General features: G+C 37.8%; 1 protein-coding gene across 3 annotated transcripts in view; it reads right to left on the bottom strand.

Moving 5' to 3' along the window:
• Positions 1–17,771, bottom strand: part of ECD (ecdysoneless cell cycle regulator) — a 32,346-nt gene that overhangs the window by 1,958 nt on the left and 12,617 nt on the right. Inside the window, exons 8-15 of one of the 3 annotated variants that reach the window (XM_088019763.1) lie at positions 17,615–17,743; positions 14,976–15,061; positions 6,689–6,795; positions 6,373–6,553; positions 4,220–4,287; positions 2,693–2,907; positions 776–986; positions 89–574 (exon numbers count right to left, since the gene is read on the bottom strand). In XM_088019763.1, the coding sequence (XP_087875889.1) occupies positions 516–574; positions 776–986; positions 2,693–2,907; positions 4,220–4,287; positions 6,373–6,553; positions 6,689–6,795; positions 14,976–15,061; positions 17,615–17,743 (1,056 nt within the window). In that variant the 3' untranslated portion in view covers positions 89–515. Of the gene's footprint in view, positions 1–88; positions 575–702; positions 987–2,692; positions 2,908–4,219; positions 4,288–6,372; positions 6,554–6,688; positions 6,796–14,975; positions 15,062–17,614; positions 17,744–17,771 lie in introns of those variants that run through there. The other 2 variants (XM_088019762.1, XM_028109662.2) reach the window with 2 other exon arrangements.

Below are 17,771 nucleotides of genomic sequence, written 5' to 3'. Positions count from 1 at the left end.
TTAAGTTTCTCAAACTTACCATGGAGTAACTGTTTGCTTTTGGATTAATGTGTTGATTTGGAAAAGAAAAATGAGAGAGGCTAACAGAGGAGCTGTGACACTGAACTTTATTTCCTGGCAGTGAGTGGGAGGAGGGCTTTGCTTCTTAGAACTCCAAGGATACCTGAAAGCTGAGGCAAAAAGGGCAGGGTTGGGGTACTGAAAATGGCAGATAAATAAAAGGAACTTTGGTACAGGGACTACCTGGCTGGACAATATTCATGTGGCAATGAGTGATGAAGGTGGTAAGGAGAAAAAGAGCCCACTCAGTCCATGAAGCAGAAGAGCAAAAACAGGTAAAACATTAAAACAAATGTATTTGTCACCAGAGTGAGCCTGGCTAAAGGTCATTTCTGGTAACTGGAATAAAAAAGCAACTCATTCATTTCTCATTTTTGCCTATCACCCTCCTTTCTTTTCCTTTAATCCTCAATAAAGATAAACTTAATGTTCTAAACACGGAGTGTGTAAATCTCTCAGGGGCTGTCCAGGGGCTTGATTTTTCTCTCTTCTGCTGACTTCAAAACCTTGTAATGTACCTCAGCGGAGATCACAAAGACTTATGCAGAATGGACAACATTTGGGGCTCACAGAGAAGTTAGCCTGTGAAACTTGTACTGAAGAAACATTTTTACTAAATGAGTCATCTAAACTAGACAGGAGCACAGTGAGACTCAATATTTATTTAAGAAGAAAAAAACAGAGGCTAGGTGTGCTGGCTAATCTTGCGTTGGCTTACTTGTGGGTCTGTGATCAGTGTTATCAGGCAGCTGTACTCCCATGCTTTGTAAAAGGTTGGACGCAGGTCCTGCCAGTCCAGCTTGGGAACTATAGGATTCCAGTATATTTGAAACCAGGTTCAGGTCTATATCCACTGGTGTCATAACAGATCCGCCTGCACCAGAATCTTCCTCATCTGAATTATTGGTAGTCTGGGATAGAGGTTCCTTATTTATGGAGAGAAAACAAAATCATGAAATAGGCCATTAGATTAGATGGTAGTTACAATAAAAACTAAGCAATAATGTAAAACTGAAATCTAAATTAAAAAGGCAATTTCTTATCCTTAATGATAGAAAATAAAAATGAAGTCTAATAAGCTTCACAATTTAACACACATATTAGAATTTGGTTCCAAAGATTTTAACACACTTCTTTCTAGGAAAAGTTTCTATAAATTGGATTTCTTCCCTGTTTTCAAATAGCCCAAGGGAGATAACCAAGGTTAAGGAGACATATTTATAGCTTGCCTAAGAGTTTTAAAAGAGATACGCAAATATGAACATTAAAAAAAATCTAATTTTTTCTCTAAATGAAAGAAACTAATTTCCTTTTTATCCCCCAGTGAAAAAACTTTAAAAACCTGAGGCTCTGTGGAGTCCAACCACAAAGATTCCGAATTGTTACTTGAACCTCTCTGGTTTTACAGGTTGGGGAAAGGATTTGAAAGATTGCAGCTTGAGTTATAGACCTTAGTATCTTTGCTATTCAAAGTGCAGTCCATGAATCAGCAGCATGCTGATCCCAACACTGCTTGGGAGCCTCTTAGACACGTAAAATCTCAGGCTTCACCCCAGACCAACTTAACCAGAATCCACATTTTATTTTCTATAGTTGGCTTTTTTTTTTTTACTTCACTTTTACTTAGATCTTTAGATGGCTCATATACATACTAATATTTTAGAAACACTGCTTTAGATAAATTTAACATACTATTTCTTGGTTTCTATTAGGTTTGGGCAATACTGGAAGTGATTATAGTTTAAATGTGGTTTAGATGATCAAAGCAAGGTAAATAACAATCATTAAGGGCCTTATGGATTTCACTGTTGTTTCATGTAGTTCTCATATTGATTCTACAACATAAGGATTACTGGTTAATGGATATATATTCACAGTGGATGGTTGAGCTGGATTTCAAACCCTAATCCCCAAGGCTCCAGGGTCCGCTTTCATAATGTCTCTTAGGTCCAGGTTAGACACTGCTGGTATAAAAACTAGGATAAAAAAATGAGTGGAAGATGAATTCTTAATTTGGCCCTAAATTAAGAAAACAACAAACACTATTAAGACTTGAAAATTATTTGGGGGGTGCCTGGGTGGCTCAGTCGTTAAGCGTCTGCCTTCGGCTCAGGTCATGATCCCAGGGTCCTGGGATCGAGCCCTGCATCGGGCTCTCTGCTCCGCGGGAAGCCTGCTTCTCCCTCTCCCACTCCCCCTGCTTGTGTTCCTGCTCTCGCTCTCTGTCAAATAAATAAATAAAATCTTAAAAAAAAATTATTTGGATATTTAAGACGCTTTCTGTTTTTAAAGTCCATGTAAGCTGTTAGTAGTAGAATAAAACCACAAACTAGTCTGACCACATTGCATAACTTTTAATGTTAAATCCTAATGGATAACATAGAATAAGTAATATAATTAAACATATTTAGGAGAACAAAGTTAATAATCCTTAGGAAAACATTACCAATCTTAAATTCTTATTTATTTCAAATCAAAATATCAAATTCATCACCAAAAAAAGATCACAAATCAAAAAAAGATCACAAATCAAAAAAAGGAAAGAAAAAAAAACTAAGATAAAATAGAGTTTTAGCTCTCCTTCATAATATTAAGATATGCAGATAGGGGAAGAGGTTAAACACTCACGTACCATTTGCTTCTGGGTGGTGAAACTTTTGCCAATGCTGGTATGTGCCAATTCCTGGTCCATCTGGGCCATGTATGACTTGAGATTATTAAGAGTTCCTTTTACAGATGCTTCTTCCCCAGTCTCCTGGGTTTTAAGATCCAAGTCATCATCACTATCCAAACATTCAAAGTCTTCCTCAGCCAGATCATCGGAGTCTGATTCATGAGGACTTGGACCTACACAGACCCCAACACAAAAAGAGCCACATGGTAATTTTTTCTTGAGTGATTATACCTCTCTAACGAGTTAAATATTATCTGCAGAAAAGGACTAATATACAGAGGTAAATTATTTAATAAAAATCCAGAAAATGGTACTGCGGGCGGATATTTGCAGAAAAGTACACAGGCTGAGCTGAAAAATACAGCTTTTTTTAAATTACGAATTCAATTACTAAAATTTTTTACTAAAAATTTTAAAACCTACAGAATACATGAATATACTTTGATATAAATATTCAAGTCATACAGAGTATTATTGTCTCACATCTCACTCTCTTCCCAGAGTTAAGCATCTTTTAACAGTGTGGTGGGTACCCAGGCCTTTATGCAGTTCTGTACGTATGTATAAAAACATAAGGGTATTACACACACACACACACACACACACACACACACACACACACACACACACACACACTGAACCATGGTTTGCTTTTCCACTTATTTCTAGGTCTTGGAAGTCCTTCTTTGTGAAAACATGTAGATGGATCTCATTCTTTCTTAAGACTGCCCAATATTTCACAATATGATTGTACTATAATTTAGCCATTTCCTTCTCCATGGACATTTTAGGACGTTCCAATTTTTTGCTACTACAATGCTGTAATCACTATCTTAGCACATATGTGTCCTTTTCATAGAGAAAATTCCTGGAAGTGAAATTACCAAGTCAAAGGTTATAAACTTTCTAGAGTTCCAAACCACCCTGTGAAAGACTTAAACTTCCACGCTCATGGTTTGACAGTACCCATTTCTTCAACCCTTTGAGAAAACTGGGTATTGTTAATCTTTTAAATCTTTGCCAATATGATAGGCAAAAAAATAAGTTCTTATTTTGTATTGTGTATTTATTTACTAGAAACAAGTATTTTCAAATATTTGTATTTCTTCTTCAAGGCATTGCCTGTTTATATCCTTTGTTGATTTTTTAAATTGGGCTATTTGTCTTTTAATTATTAGGGTTAAGTACAGTAAGTCTAAAAGAGAAAAAACAGTATAACATGGAAGCCAAGGTAAAATCATATCTAGCCACACAGCATTCACTCATTCAACAAATACTCAATGAGCAGCTACTATGTTAGGCACTGAGCTAAGCATCCTCTGCAAAATCATTCAACTGGGCAGAAGTTCATGGTTGAAAGAAATTCAAAATCATTAAGAGAAAGCAAATACTTTGACTCCCAAGAGATCCAATGCTCTAGTACTCTAGCAACAGCCTTGCTACTTATAGTTTCAAAATGAAAATAGACATCACACTGTAACTTACCTAAAATCTTGTCAAAATAATTAAGAAAAGAATCTGCATCAAAAGTGATTGGAGCCTCAGAAGTTTCTCTGTAAGATTAAAAGAAAAAGACCATTTAATTTGAACACAACTCTCTGGACCTTTTTTTTTTTTGTTTTTTTAAAGCAGTGCCATTCTTAGGACTACTACTAGAGATACGATCTCAAAAGAAGTACAAGAAAAACTGTAGTTTAAACGGTCTTAAACTACTAAACTGTAGTTTAAATGGTCTTTAAGTGGTCTACTCTGGGAAGAGAGTGAGATGTGAGACAATAATAACTCTGTATGGCTTGAATATTTATATCAAAGTATATTCATGTATTCTGTAGGTTTTAAAATTTTTTTTTTTTTAATTTATTCATGAGAGACAGAGAGAGAGAGGCAGAGGCAGAGGGAGAAGCAGGTTCCCTGCCAAGCAGGGAGCCCAATGCGGGACTCGATCCCAGGACCCTGGGATCATGACCTGAGCCGAAGGCAGACGCTTAACCGACTGAGCCACCCAGGCGTCTCGGTTTTAAAATTTTTAAGTAAAAAATTTTAGTAATTGAATTCATAATAAAAAAAAAAGCCGTATTTTTCAGCTCAGCCTGTGTACTTTTCTGCAAATATCTGCCCGCAGTATCATTTTCTGGAAGGGATTTTTATTAAGTAATTTACCTCTGTAAGACCATTTAAACTACAGTTTTTGTTGTAAGAAAATAATTTTATTTAAAGAAAATATTATGTAAAGAAAAAAAAATATTTCTTGCAAAAGAAATGGGAAAGACTGATGAAATAAAAGTAAAGGGTGCCTGGGTGGCTCAGTTAGTTAAGCAACTGCCTTCGGCTCAGCTCATGATCCCAGAGTCCTGGAATCGGGTCCCACATCTGGCTCCCTGATCAACAGGGAGTCTGCTTCTCCCTCTGCCTCTCCCCCACCTCTTGTTTTCATGATCTCTCTTTCTCTCTCACAAAAATAAATAAAATCTTTAAAAAAAAAGAAAAGTAAAGTAAAAATGTCACTTTGTTTATGCAGATGTAACTTATACTGATTTAGGGACCTACCCACCCTGCACCTCCCACAAGATATATATATATATATATATATATATATATATGGCATTAGCAGAATAAATCACATCTCTGAGTTTATTTTATTTTTATTTTTATTTTTTTAAAGATTTTATTTATTTATTTTGAGCGAGAGAATGAGAGAAAGAGAGCACATGAGAGGGGGGAGGGTCAGAGGGAGAAGCAGACCCCCGCTGAGCAGGGAGCCCAATGCGGGACTCGATCCCGGGACTCCAGGATCATGACCTGAGCCGAAGGCAGTCGCTCAACCAACTGAGCCACCCAGGCGTCCCTGAGTTAATTTTAAAAAGGTCTATTTCTTTAGGAACTAAACTTTTAAAAGTAAGAACATATTTTCTCTTATCTCTGCTTTCTTTTTTTTTTTTTAAACTGGCTCCATGCTCAGTGTGGAGCCCAACATGGTGCTTGAACACACAATCCTGAGCTCAAGACCTGAATTGAGATAAAGAGTCAGACACTTAACTGAGCCACCCAGGCGCCCCCCCAATCTCTGCTTTCTTAAAAAGAGAATACTGAACATAAATTTTATTCTTCTCATGAGGCTCAAGAGCATCAACACAAATAAAGATATATTTGCTATACAAGTGACAATTCCATCTACCTTATTTTCCTATTACTTGCCAAATGTAACTTCCCATTTCTTATTATTTCTTCCTCTGATGAACTCTTTTATCCCTCTCTTTTGAATGTGAAGCTTCCAATCGACTTGTGGGGTGGGAGATTGAATGGAAATGTGGATTTGCTGAGAGCTAGGTGTTAAGAGCCCATAAGGTTCTGAGAAAAGTTTAAAGAGTAAAATACACGATTTCCTTGCACAGCTCTGGGATGGACACTTTTAGATCTGTTGAGTAGTCTCTCTGACTTACTTTAAGAATTGCAAAGAATCAGGCTATTAAAAATACAACTCCAGATAAGTCATCATGGTACTAGGCACCAAAAGAGGAAAACACAGCAGTATAAATCATTTACTGAAAAGAAAAACAAGAGCAGAAATGGCAATGACTAGATGACTTCAACATCTGCATTCTAACTACTTAGATATTTATACTCTAACACAAAATTACCGAGGTAGCTCTGCTCCTTTGTGGGTTGAAACTTTGGAAATGAAGGCTTTCATGCTTTCTGAGACTTGACTTAAGTCGTAGTTCTGCTCCTCCTTGGAAATGGGCTCTGCTTCTGTTTTGCCAGCAGCTTCCTGCAGTAGCTGGTCCAGTTGATCTGGTGAGAGATCTAACCACTGGTCATCTGAAAAAGAATAAAACAGGACACCACCATACCACACTGAACATGGGAGGTACTCTCAGAGAAGGGCCCTGAGAGACTTAGTGGAATATTTTCATCTTTCCTAAACCTTCTGCTCTATCCTGGTCCATCACTTACCATCTTCTGGGGGAAGATTAGCTTCTTCCTTCTTAAGCTCTTCTATATCAAATGGTACAGTTTGTAATAAGGTTAAGATTTCTTCACCTGGGCTCATAGCAAGAGAGCTATAAAAAAACAGAGGACATGGGAATTTTTTTATAAGACAGCTCAGAATAATAATCACAAAAAAATAGTATTTTAAAGCTGGGAGGAATAATCTAGTCTAATTTGTTTTGAAACAATTGCTTTAGGTTATAGACCCCTTTTTCTCAAATAAAATTTTACCAGAACTCTAAAAGAGCTCAAAGAAAAACTGCTTTGTACAGCAAAGGAAACTGAAAAGGCAACCTACTGAATGGGAGAAAATATTTACAAAATCATACATCTGATAAAGGGTTAACATCCAAAATATATAAAGAACTCATACAATTCGATAGTAAAAAAACAATCTGGGGCGCCTGGGTGGCTCAGTCGTTAAGCGTCTGCCTTCGGCTTGGGTCATGATCCTGGGGTCCTGGGATCAAGCCCCGTATTGGGCTCCCTGCTCAGCGGGAAGCCTGCTTCTCCCTCTCCCACTCCCCTTGCTTGTGTTACCTCTCTCGCTGTGTCTCTCTCTGTCAAATAAATAAATAAAAATATTTAAAATAAAAAAAAATCTGATTTATTTTTTTAATTTAAATTCAATTAGCCAACATATACTACATCAATAGTGTCTTTTTTTTAAGATTTTATTTATTCATTTGAGACAGAGAGAGAGAGCATGAGCAGGGGGGAGAGGGAGAGGGAGAGGGAGAAGCAGATTCCCTGCCAAGCAAGGAGCCCAATGTGGGACTCAATCCCAGGACCCTGAGATCATAACCTGAGCCGAAGGCAGACACTTAACCATCTGAACCACCCAGGCACCCTACATCGTTAGTTTCTGATGTAGTGTTCAATGACTCATCAGTTAAAAACAATCTGATTTAAAAATGGGCAGAGGACCTGAATACAAGATGTACAAATGGCCAAGAGGTACATGAAAAGGTGCTCAACATCACTCATCATCAAGAAAATGCAGATCAAAATCACCATGAGATATCAGCTCACACCAGTCAGAATGGATATTACCAAAAGACAAGAGAGTTGGTAAGGAGGTGGAGAAAAGGGAACCCCTGTGCTTTGGTGGGAATGTAAATTGGTGCAACCACTATGAAAAACAGTATGAAGAATCCTCAAAAAAATTAAAAACAGAACTAGCATATGATCCAGCAATTCTACTTTTGGGTATATATGTAAAGGAAATGAAAACAGGATATTGAAGAGATACCTGCAATTCCCTTCACTGCAGCATTTACTCACAATAGCTAAGACATGGAAACCACCTAAGTGTCCACCAATGGATGACAGGATAAAGGAGATGTGCTATATACAATTATATTACAAATTGTATTACAATTACAAATATATATAATAAATATATACACATATATTATTCAGAGAAATATATATAAAAAGGAAATACTGTTATTTGTGAAATGGATTGACCCTGAGGTCATTATGCTAATGGAATAAACCAGACAGAGAATGACAAACACTGCATGCTATTACACATATGTGGAATCTCAAAAAAAAAAAGTAAAGTTCATAGAAACAGAGTAGAAAAGTAGCTGCCAGGGACGAGGGAGTGAGGGAAATAAGGAGAGGTTGGTAAAAGGAATGGTACAAAGTTTCTGAATACCATCTAAGGATCTAATGTAAAACATGGTGACTATAACACTGTATCTTATAAGTGAAATCTGCTCAGAGAGTAGAACTTAAATGTTCAAATTGTCCCATCAAAAAGATAAATACGTGAGGTGATGGAACTGCCAATTAACTAGATCCCTTCACATGTACAAATATCAAATCACCATGATGTATGCCTTAAATATTTACGATTTTATTCCTCAATTATTTCTCAGTAAAGCTGAAAAAGAAAAACTGCTTTGATTGAAATGGAGTTTGGAAGCTCAGAGATGTAACCATTTCACCTTTGCCTTTGGTTCTGCAACAGGATGCATGGAACACCATTATGAAGCTGCTGACTTAGTATAACTCTTTCAATTTATATATAGCATATATATGAGAAAAAGAAAACCCAGAGGAAAGTATGAACTAAAATTAATCTTGCATGTATGATAGGCTAGCACTTAATTTTATTTTTTTTTTAAAGACTTTATTTATTTATTTGAGAGAGAGAGAATGAGAGATAGAGAACACAAGAGGGAAGAGAGTCAGAGGGAGAAGCAGACTCCCTGCCGAGCAGGGAGCCCGATGTGGGACTCGATCCTGGGACTCCAGGATCATGACCTGAGCCGAAGGCAGTCGCTTAACCAACTGAGCCACCCAGGCGCCCTAGCACTTAATTTTAATTTTAATTTTTTTTAAGATTTTATTTATTTGACAGAGAGAGAGAGAGAGCACAGCAGGGGGAGCAGCAGGTAGAGGGAGAAGCAGGCTCACCCCAAACAGGGAGCCCAATGCAGGGCTCCATCCCAGGACGCTGGGATCACGACCTGAGCTGAAGGCAGACTCTTAACGACTGAGCCACCCAGGTGCCCCAGGCTAGCACTTTAAATACATTTTCTTATTTAGTCCTCTAATTACTACTATGAGGTAATAATCCTGTTTTACAGATGAGAAAACCAGAGCTCAGTGAAGTTCTGTAACTTTTAAAAGGTCATTGAGTTAGAGCAAAGTCTCGAAATCAAGTCTTCTGATACTATCTTATGATGCTCCTATAGTAAACTGATAAGGAAGTAATGCACAGAGATATTATCTGTATGATGAGCATGTTATTTTATGATGGCAATGTGACTTGTTATACAAACTGATGGAACCCTGCCTGACCTATTTAGAATGGAGCAAATCAAGTTATAGAATGGACTTACATTCATTTAAATAAAGATCTGCATACCTTGCTAAATCATGAAGGTGACAGGAAATTGTCACTACTACATATTATGCAAATATTACTAAGAGAAAAAAAGAAATATACAAATAATCATAATAAATTACACAATATAAAATCATATTTATTTATTTTAGAGACAGAGAGAGAGAGTGTGAGCAGGGGGAGGGGCAGAGGGAAAGGGAGAGATAGAATCTCAAGCAGACTACCTGCTGTGTGCAGGGCTCAATCTCACCACCCTGAGGTCATGACCTGAGCCAAAATCAAGAGCTGGACCAAATGCTGTGAAGAGTCACAGGAGAAGGTAATTAATTACATTAACTACAGAGAAGTTAAAAAAAAAATGATAAAGACAATGGAAGTAGTTGAGTTAGGCCTTAAAGAATGGGGTGGGGGTGGCTCGGTTAAGTGTCCAACTCTTGATTTCAGCTGAGGTCATGATCTCAGGGTCATGAGATTGAGCCCTACACTTAGCGGGGAGGCTGTTTGAGATTCTCTCTCTCCCTCTCCCTCTGCTCATACATGCTCTCTCTCTCTCTAAAATAAATCTTTAAAAAAACGGGGAAGATGTTTTCTTAAGATTTTATTTATTCTGAGAGAGAGAGTACGAGTGCATGAGCAGGGCGAGGAGCAGGGGGAGAGGGAGAAGCACACTCCCACTTAGCTGGGAGCCCAACGTGAGGCTCAAACCCAGGACCCTGGGATCATGACCTGAGCCCAAGGCAGACGCTCAACCAACTGAGCCACCCAGGCACCCAGAATGGGGAAGATTCTGACAAGTAAGATAGGGCAGAGGAACTTCAGGCAAAGGGGAAAATGAGCGTTAGTATAAAGGCAAAGAAGTGAGGAACACGTTCACAAAGCAAATAGTGTTCAGTTTGGCAAAAGTGTGGAAGACGAAGCTGAACAGATGGACTGGGATGAGAGCACAGTGAGCCTGAAATGGCTAAGTTTGGACTCAATGAAATAAGCAGTGCGTGATGACTGATGGCTTCTTTTTTATTTTTAATTTTTGTTTTAAGAGATTTAAATAATATAGACAAGTCCAAAAGATATAGCAAAAAAAAAAGGATGATATAACAAATGTCCATATCCTACCACCTAGAATTATAATATTGTTATACTTACTTCCAGTCTAAAGGAATGATTGATTACCTTTAAAATAAAAAATTAAACATGCATGTACTTTAAAAATTTATAGATAAAGCTAATATTTTTCTTTTGATGATCAACATTATCAGTTCCAACCCATTTCGTTATTACCCAGAGGTGACTGCTCTCACAAATAATCCTTCTGGTCCACTGAGTGTGTGCATGTGCGCGCGTGTGCACACACACGCACACACATACACACATTTGTTATATTTGCTGTTCTCTTTCCCTGGAATTTTATTCCCCCCCAAATACCTGTATGCCTCATTCTCTCACTTCATTTATGTCTCTTCTCAAACAGAACCTCCTTGGAAAGGCCTCTTTGACCAACCTATTTGGAATAGCAGCCTAGGGGTGCCTGGGTGGCTCAGTTGGGTGAGCCACCGACTCTTGGTCTCGGCTCAGATCATGATCTCAGGTTCATAGAATTGAGCCCTGCGTCAGGCTCCATGCTCAGCGCAGTCTGCCTGGGATTCTCTTTTTCCTTCTCCCCCTCCCCCTACTCGTACAATCAATCAATCATCAATCAATCAATAAAATCTTTAGAATAGCAGCCTGTACCTCTCTTTCCTCATACACTGTTTTCTCTTCAAAGCACTTACTTACCACCATCTAGTATCATATAGTGGTTTATTGTCTTTCTCCTACACTAGCATGTAAGCTCCATAAGTATAGGGAGACTTTAGGTTCATTTGTTTTATCCCCAGTACCTGGAATTGGGCCTGGCACATAGGAGATACTCAATAAATATTTGTTGAACTAATGAATATATATGTACCTATAAATAATATATGGCATTTTGTGTACTAAACATTTTTATATGTATAGCATCCATACTCTACATATTTACAACTTGCCTTTTTCCCCAACATCATGTTTTCAAAATCTGTTTATTAGATCAGTGGTTTTCAACTGGGGACAATTTTGCCCCCAGAGGACATCTGGCAAAGTCTGGTGATATTTTTGGTTGTCACAATTGGGGGTTGGATGGAGTGCTATTGGCATTTACTGGGTAGAGGCCAGGGATGCTGCTAAACATCCCATAATACACAGAGCATCTCCCACAACAAAGAATTATCTGGTCCAAAAGGTAAACAGTGCCAAGGTTGAGAAATCCTGAATAGACTCAAGTACATTTAGCTAATCTCTGGTTAACTAATGGATAGTAGTCCATCATACAAATACACTGTAATTCATTTATCTACTATTGATGGACACTTACATTGTTCAATCTTTCACTTTTACAATCTCTAATAATTTTTAGGAGAGGGATTAAAGATGATTGAAGACATATTTCAAGCAGATTCTCCTGGCTCTAATGGTTGCATTAGAAGTGAAGAGTCGCTAGAAGCTGGGAAACAAATTTAGGTATTGCCATAGTTCAAGAAATAAGTAAGAAAAAAAAAAGAAACAATAATTAGAGTAGGTAGGCAGTAAAAAAGAAAAATGCAAGACACAACATAATAAAAAAGATCAAGAGACTGGATCCAAGGAGAGACAGGAAGTCTAGGTGATAAGGAGGATGGTAGTACTCTTAAAAAAGAGAATGGGAAACAGTCTGTGATATTAATCCAGGTATTAAAAAACAAAACAAAACACTGGGCATTAAGAACAGGTCTGGAGGGAAATGCGAGTTTGGTTTTAAACTGTTTAGAAGCTACCCTGGTTTGGGGAATGGGAGTCTCTTTTGCAACATTATTTAGAATGTTGGACATGTAGGGACGCCTGGGTGACTCAGGCGGTTAAGCACCTGCCTTTGGCTCGGGTCATGATCTCAGGGTCCTGGAATCGAGCCCCGCATCAGGCTCCCTGCTCAGCGGGAAGCCTGCTTCTCCCTCTCCCTGCCGCTCCCCCTGCTTGTACTCTCTCTGTCGAAGAAATAAAATCTTAAATAAATTAATTAATAAAATTAAATGTTGGATATGGGGCACTTGGGTGACTCAGTCGTTAAGCGTCTGCCTTTGGCTCAGGTCATGATCCCGGAGTCCTGCGATTGAGCCCCACATCGGGCTCCCTGCTTAGCGGGAAGCCTGCTTCTCCCTCTCCCACTCCACCTGCTTGTGTTCCTTCTCTCACTTTGTCTCTCTGTCAAATAAATAAATAAAATCTTTAAAAAAAAATAAAAAAATAAAATTAAATGTTGGATATGTAAACTACTCATAATTCTTTCTCCAGTAGTAAAAATATGGTAAGTTATGGCACATCCATTTCCTGAAATGTTATGCAGCTCTTTAAAGTTATGCTTAAAAGACTTTTTAATGTCATGGGAAAAAGTAAGATTATAATGAGTAAAAATTATGGACAGGATATAAAATTTTTATATAGTATAAAAATGTTTTAAAAATAACTACATGAATGGGGGGGGAAATCCTGGAAGGCAGTAGATCAAAATGGTAATAGTTGACTCTCTGGTATAAATATTTTCCTTATTACATCTTTCTGTATTTGCTATAATGAGTGAATGTTATTTTGTAACAACAACAAACTTATTTTAAGATTTGAGAGAGAGAGAGAGAGTGAGTGAGAGACAGCATGAGCTTGGGGGAAAGGGAGAGGAAGAAGCAGGCTCCCCACCGAGCAGGGAGCCTGACATGGGGCTTGATCCCAGGACCCCGAAATCAAGACCTGAGCTGAAGGCAGACACTTAACCAACTGAGCCACCCAGGCACCCCACAAACTTACTTAAAAAGAACTATCGAACCACCAATCTATCTTGTTTTGTGCAAAGAGCCTTAACCCTCCTACATGAGTCTAATTACTTAACATCTCTTTAACCCAAGTCTGTAAGGTAATACTTCTATACAAGCAGAGTGGCCCTTTGAAGCAGATGGGAATCATCTGGGGGAGATTCTCCTAACCATGAGGGCCACCTCTTTTACTCTCCTGACTCTCTTTCCCAAGTTTTCTGAAATGATACCCCAAGAAGGAATCCTCTTACCACCAATTATTGCCATAAAACTGATGGGAGTGGGACTAAGGCACATGCAGACACCTCTGAGAGTAAGGACTGCTGTATATAAAGTCATTATTATCTCATGGACAACTGATGTTAGAGTTCTCTCAGCATCAACTTCGCTTCACCAGGCCTCAAAGAACATTCTATTACACAAATAAGTGGTGTTTGCCATGCAAGCAGAATGACTGGACTTCAAAACCAGAAAGTTTTATTTGGAAAAAAAAAAAAAAAAAAAAAGCCCAACAACAAAATGAGAAACACAACTTGGGACCTTTTAACCCTAATATATACAAAGCTATTCTTTCATATTATTTAACAGCTTTGACTTTCTCAAATTCAATTCTGCAAACATAAATTTAATTTTTTCCAATACTCAAACTCTGACCTTTGATTCCTGAGCTCAATAAGACTGAGGCTTTCTGCTAAAGCTCTGTTTTTTCCTTGGTGCTGCACTGACTAGGAAGTGACCTCAAGGGACAACTCAGATAATGTGGTCCGCATCTACTCTGATCTTCTCTTAAGGGTCCTATTTCCTTCAATTTTTGCCGTATTTTGTTGTTCTACTGTGTGTTCAAATAATTGTTTCTTATATTCTGTCCAGAGTTTATAATTACAATTGGCAGGGGGGTTAGATGGGTATGTTACTCCACCATTATGAGACCTCCATTTTATTAAATTTTAAAGGGGTGCCATTTCCTTCCAACCTTGTGCTCATTTCTTTCTTCCCCCAGGAAATATATGGCAGCTCAGAATGAGATTTGATTTGAAAGATGAATGTCTGCTTTATTCTGTTTCAGACCCACCTAAAAGTAGCTAGACACAGCCAAGGGCTCCTATAGGAATTAAGCATATGCTCAATATCAGACTACCTGAGTTCAAATCTTGTATCTGTCACTTACTTGCTGTGTGACCTCTGGCGAACTACTTAATCTCTCTTGGCCTCAGCTTCTCTGCTGTAAATAGGGAACGGTAATAATCATACTTATTTCATAGGATTGTAAGAGAGATTTGACAAATTAAAGTGGCCTACACTTTATAATTACCAATAAATGTTAGCCATTAGATGATGATGATGATGCCAGACGCAGTGATCTTCTGTAGCAAAACCCCCTCTGCCCCACCTTCAGCCCCTTCAACAGTCATGGTCCTTGTCATTAACTCTTTAAATATGGCAATTCCAACTCCTGCAACTATCTCAAGAGTGAGGAACTCCTTAACTTCTGGCAGGTTACCACTCTGCGGCCACGGTTAGGTAGTGATAAACTCACCTTTCTGGTCGGTTAACTGAAAGTTGGAAGTAGTTCTTTGCCATTTCTAGCCTTGCCTGGTACTGAGCAGAACCTTCTATCAGTCCCTTAAAAAAAAAAAAAAAAAAGGCCTATCAGAACATTATTTACATGGTATCATTAAAATAACCTGCTCACCAGCAATTTTCAGGGAGGCAGTGTGTGATACATTGTTCAGGAATCATGAGGCTTGAGTCCAATCCCTGTTTTGTCATTAATGTACCTTTTTGGGCTCTAGTTTCTCCAAATAAGGGGACTGGGCTATATGTAGTAGTTCCTAATCCTTTTCACCATTAAGGACCTCTTTCCAATTTGGATGATTTTCTACCATTTTCTAATATTTAATTAGTTATTAAAAAATAACTGATTAGTAATTTATAAAACAAAGTACAAATAGAAACAAAAAATAGCATAATCCCACTTTATCATTTCTGATTTTCACATGTATGTTTGACATTCATACTTAATATTTTATATTCTTTCAAAAACAGACTATATCATAAGCACTTTTCCATATTGCTACAGTCTTTATATCATATTTTAAAACATCTTAATTCCAGTATAGTTAGCCTACCGTGTTCTATTAGTTTCAGGGATACAATATAGTCTTTCAACAATTCTATACATTACTCAGTGCTCATCACAATAAGTGTACTCTTAATCCCCTTCACCTATTTCACTCATTCCCCCACCTCCCCTCTGGTAACCATCAGTTTGTTCTCTATAGCTAAGAGTCCATTTTTTGTCTTTTTCCTTTGCTCATGTGGTTTGTTGAATTCCACATGAGTGAAATCATATGGTATTTGTCTTTCTCTCACTTGTTTCACTTAGCATTTTACACTCTAGATCCATCTATGTTGTTGTAAATGGCAAGATTTCATTCTTTTTTACGGCTGAGTAATATATATATCACATCTTCTTTACCTATCCATCTATTGATAGGATATTTGGGTTGCTTCCCTTGGCTATAAATAATGCTGCAATAAACATGGGAATGCATGTATCCCTTTGAATTAGTGTTTTCATTTTCTTTGGGTAAATACCCACTAGTGGAATTACTGGATCATGTGATAATTCTATTTTTAAATTTTTGAGAAACATCCACACTGTTTTCCACAGTGTCTGAACCAGTTTGCATTCCCACAAATAGTGCACAAGGGTTCCTTTCTCTCCACATCCTCACCAACACTTGTTTCTTGTGTTTTAGATTTTAGCCATTCTGACAGATGTTTGTGATTTTGTTTTGCACACATTGTGATTTTGATTCGCATTTCTCTGAAGATTAATAACGTTGAGCATCTTTTCACGTATCTGTTGGCCATCTGTAAAAAAATTACAAAAAGACAACTAACGAATTTTTCTTAAAATATTCACTCTCACGAGTAGTAAGGATATACATATGAACACAATATTACTTTTTCACATATGTGAAAAAGGATCTGTATGATATTTAGTGCTATTGAATATGTAGTGAAGTTAATATTCCTATGCATTGCCGTAACATTGCATATTGATAGAACTTTAACTGGAAAATAATTTGCTTCGTCTTTGTCAAAAATAATTGTCTTCTTTGGAGAAATGTCTGTTCCTATATCATCATATTCTTTTTTTTTTTTTAAGATTTTATTTATTTATTTGAGAGAGAGAATGAGAGATAGAGAGCACGAGAGGGAAGAGGATCAGAGGGAGAAGCAGACTCCCTGCCGAGCAGGGAGCCCGATGCAGGACTCGATTCCGGGACTCCAGGATCATGACCTGAGCCGAAGGCAGTCACCCAACCAACTGAGCCACCCAGGCGCCCTATATCATCATATTCTTAATGGACTTTTCTTCTTCTTGGATGTTTCCTTAAAACAGATTATTCAAAGTGGAGGTTCTGAGTTTGAACCTTTCTATAGCTCCTGGAACACATTAGCAAATTATTTTCCAGTTAAAGTTCTATCAATATGCAATGTTATGGCAATGTATAGGAATATAAACTTCACTACATATTCAATAGCACTAAATATCATACAGATCCTTTTTCACATATGTGAAAAAGTATTATTGTGTTCACATGTATATCCTTACTACTTGTGAGAGTGAATATTTTAAGAAAAATTTGTTAGTTGTCTTTTTGTAATTTTTTAAATCCATGTCTTTTTTAAAAAATATTTTATTGATTTATTTGACAGAGGGAGACACACAGAGAGAGGGAACACAACCAGGGGGAGTGGGAGAGGGAGAAGTAGGCTTCCTGCTGAGCAGGGAGCCCGATGAGGGGCGTGATCCCAGGACCCTGGGATCATGACCTGAGCCGAAGGCAGATGCTTAATGACTGAGCCACCCAGGAGCCCCTCTTCGTTCATTTTTCTATTTGGTGGCTTCATGTTTGCCTTATGATTTGCCCCAATTGTTCTTCTGATACATGATAACTTTCAGCGTTCTATATAAGTGTTAGTAATTTTTCTAAAATACTGGAAACAGTTCACAGTTATGCCCTCATTAACACTGAATTAGAATGGTCCCTTTTAACTCTAGCTTCTATAATGTTACACATTAAATATGGACCATAGGACACTAATTCACTAGCCTGATTTTCCCTGGATTATACAGTTTTACAAATGCATTGCAAGTCCTACCTTAAAGTAATCATTCTTTTTCAGGCTTTCAAGGAAGCCAGCCCAAAGTGGTGAGGTAGTCATGAAGGATTTCCTGGAGTCAGAAAAATGTGGGCTACATTCAGAGCATAAGATCTCAAATCCATGAGCCTAGATGGAATAGGTAGAATTTTCATTA

Source organism: Eumetopias jubatus, unplaced genomic scaffold, assembly GCF_037043125.1.
Source record: "Eumetopias jubatus isolate StellerSeaLion01/CBP00866 unplaced genomic scaffold, mEumJub1_p1.0 scaffold_17, whole genome shotgun sequence".
NCBI classification, from domain to species: domain Eukaryota; kingdom Metazoa; phylum Chordata; class Mammalia; order Carnivora; family Otariidae; genus Eumetopias; species Eumetopias jubatus.
The sequence above is the reverse complement of the archived record's forward strand: the minus strand, read 5'-3'. Positions and strand labels throughout refer to the sequence as shown.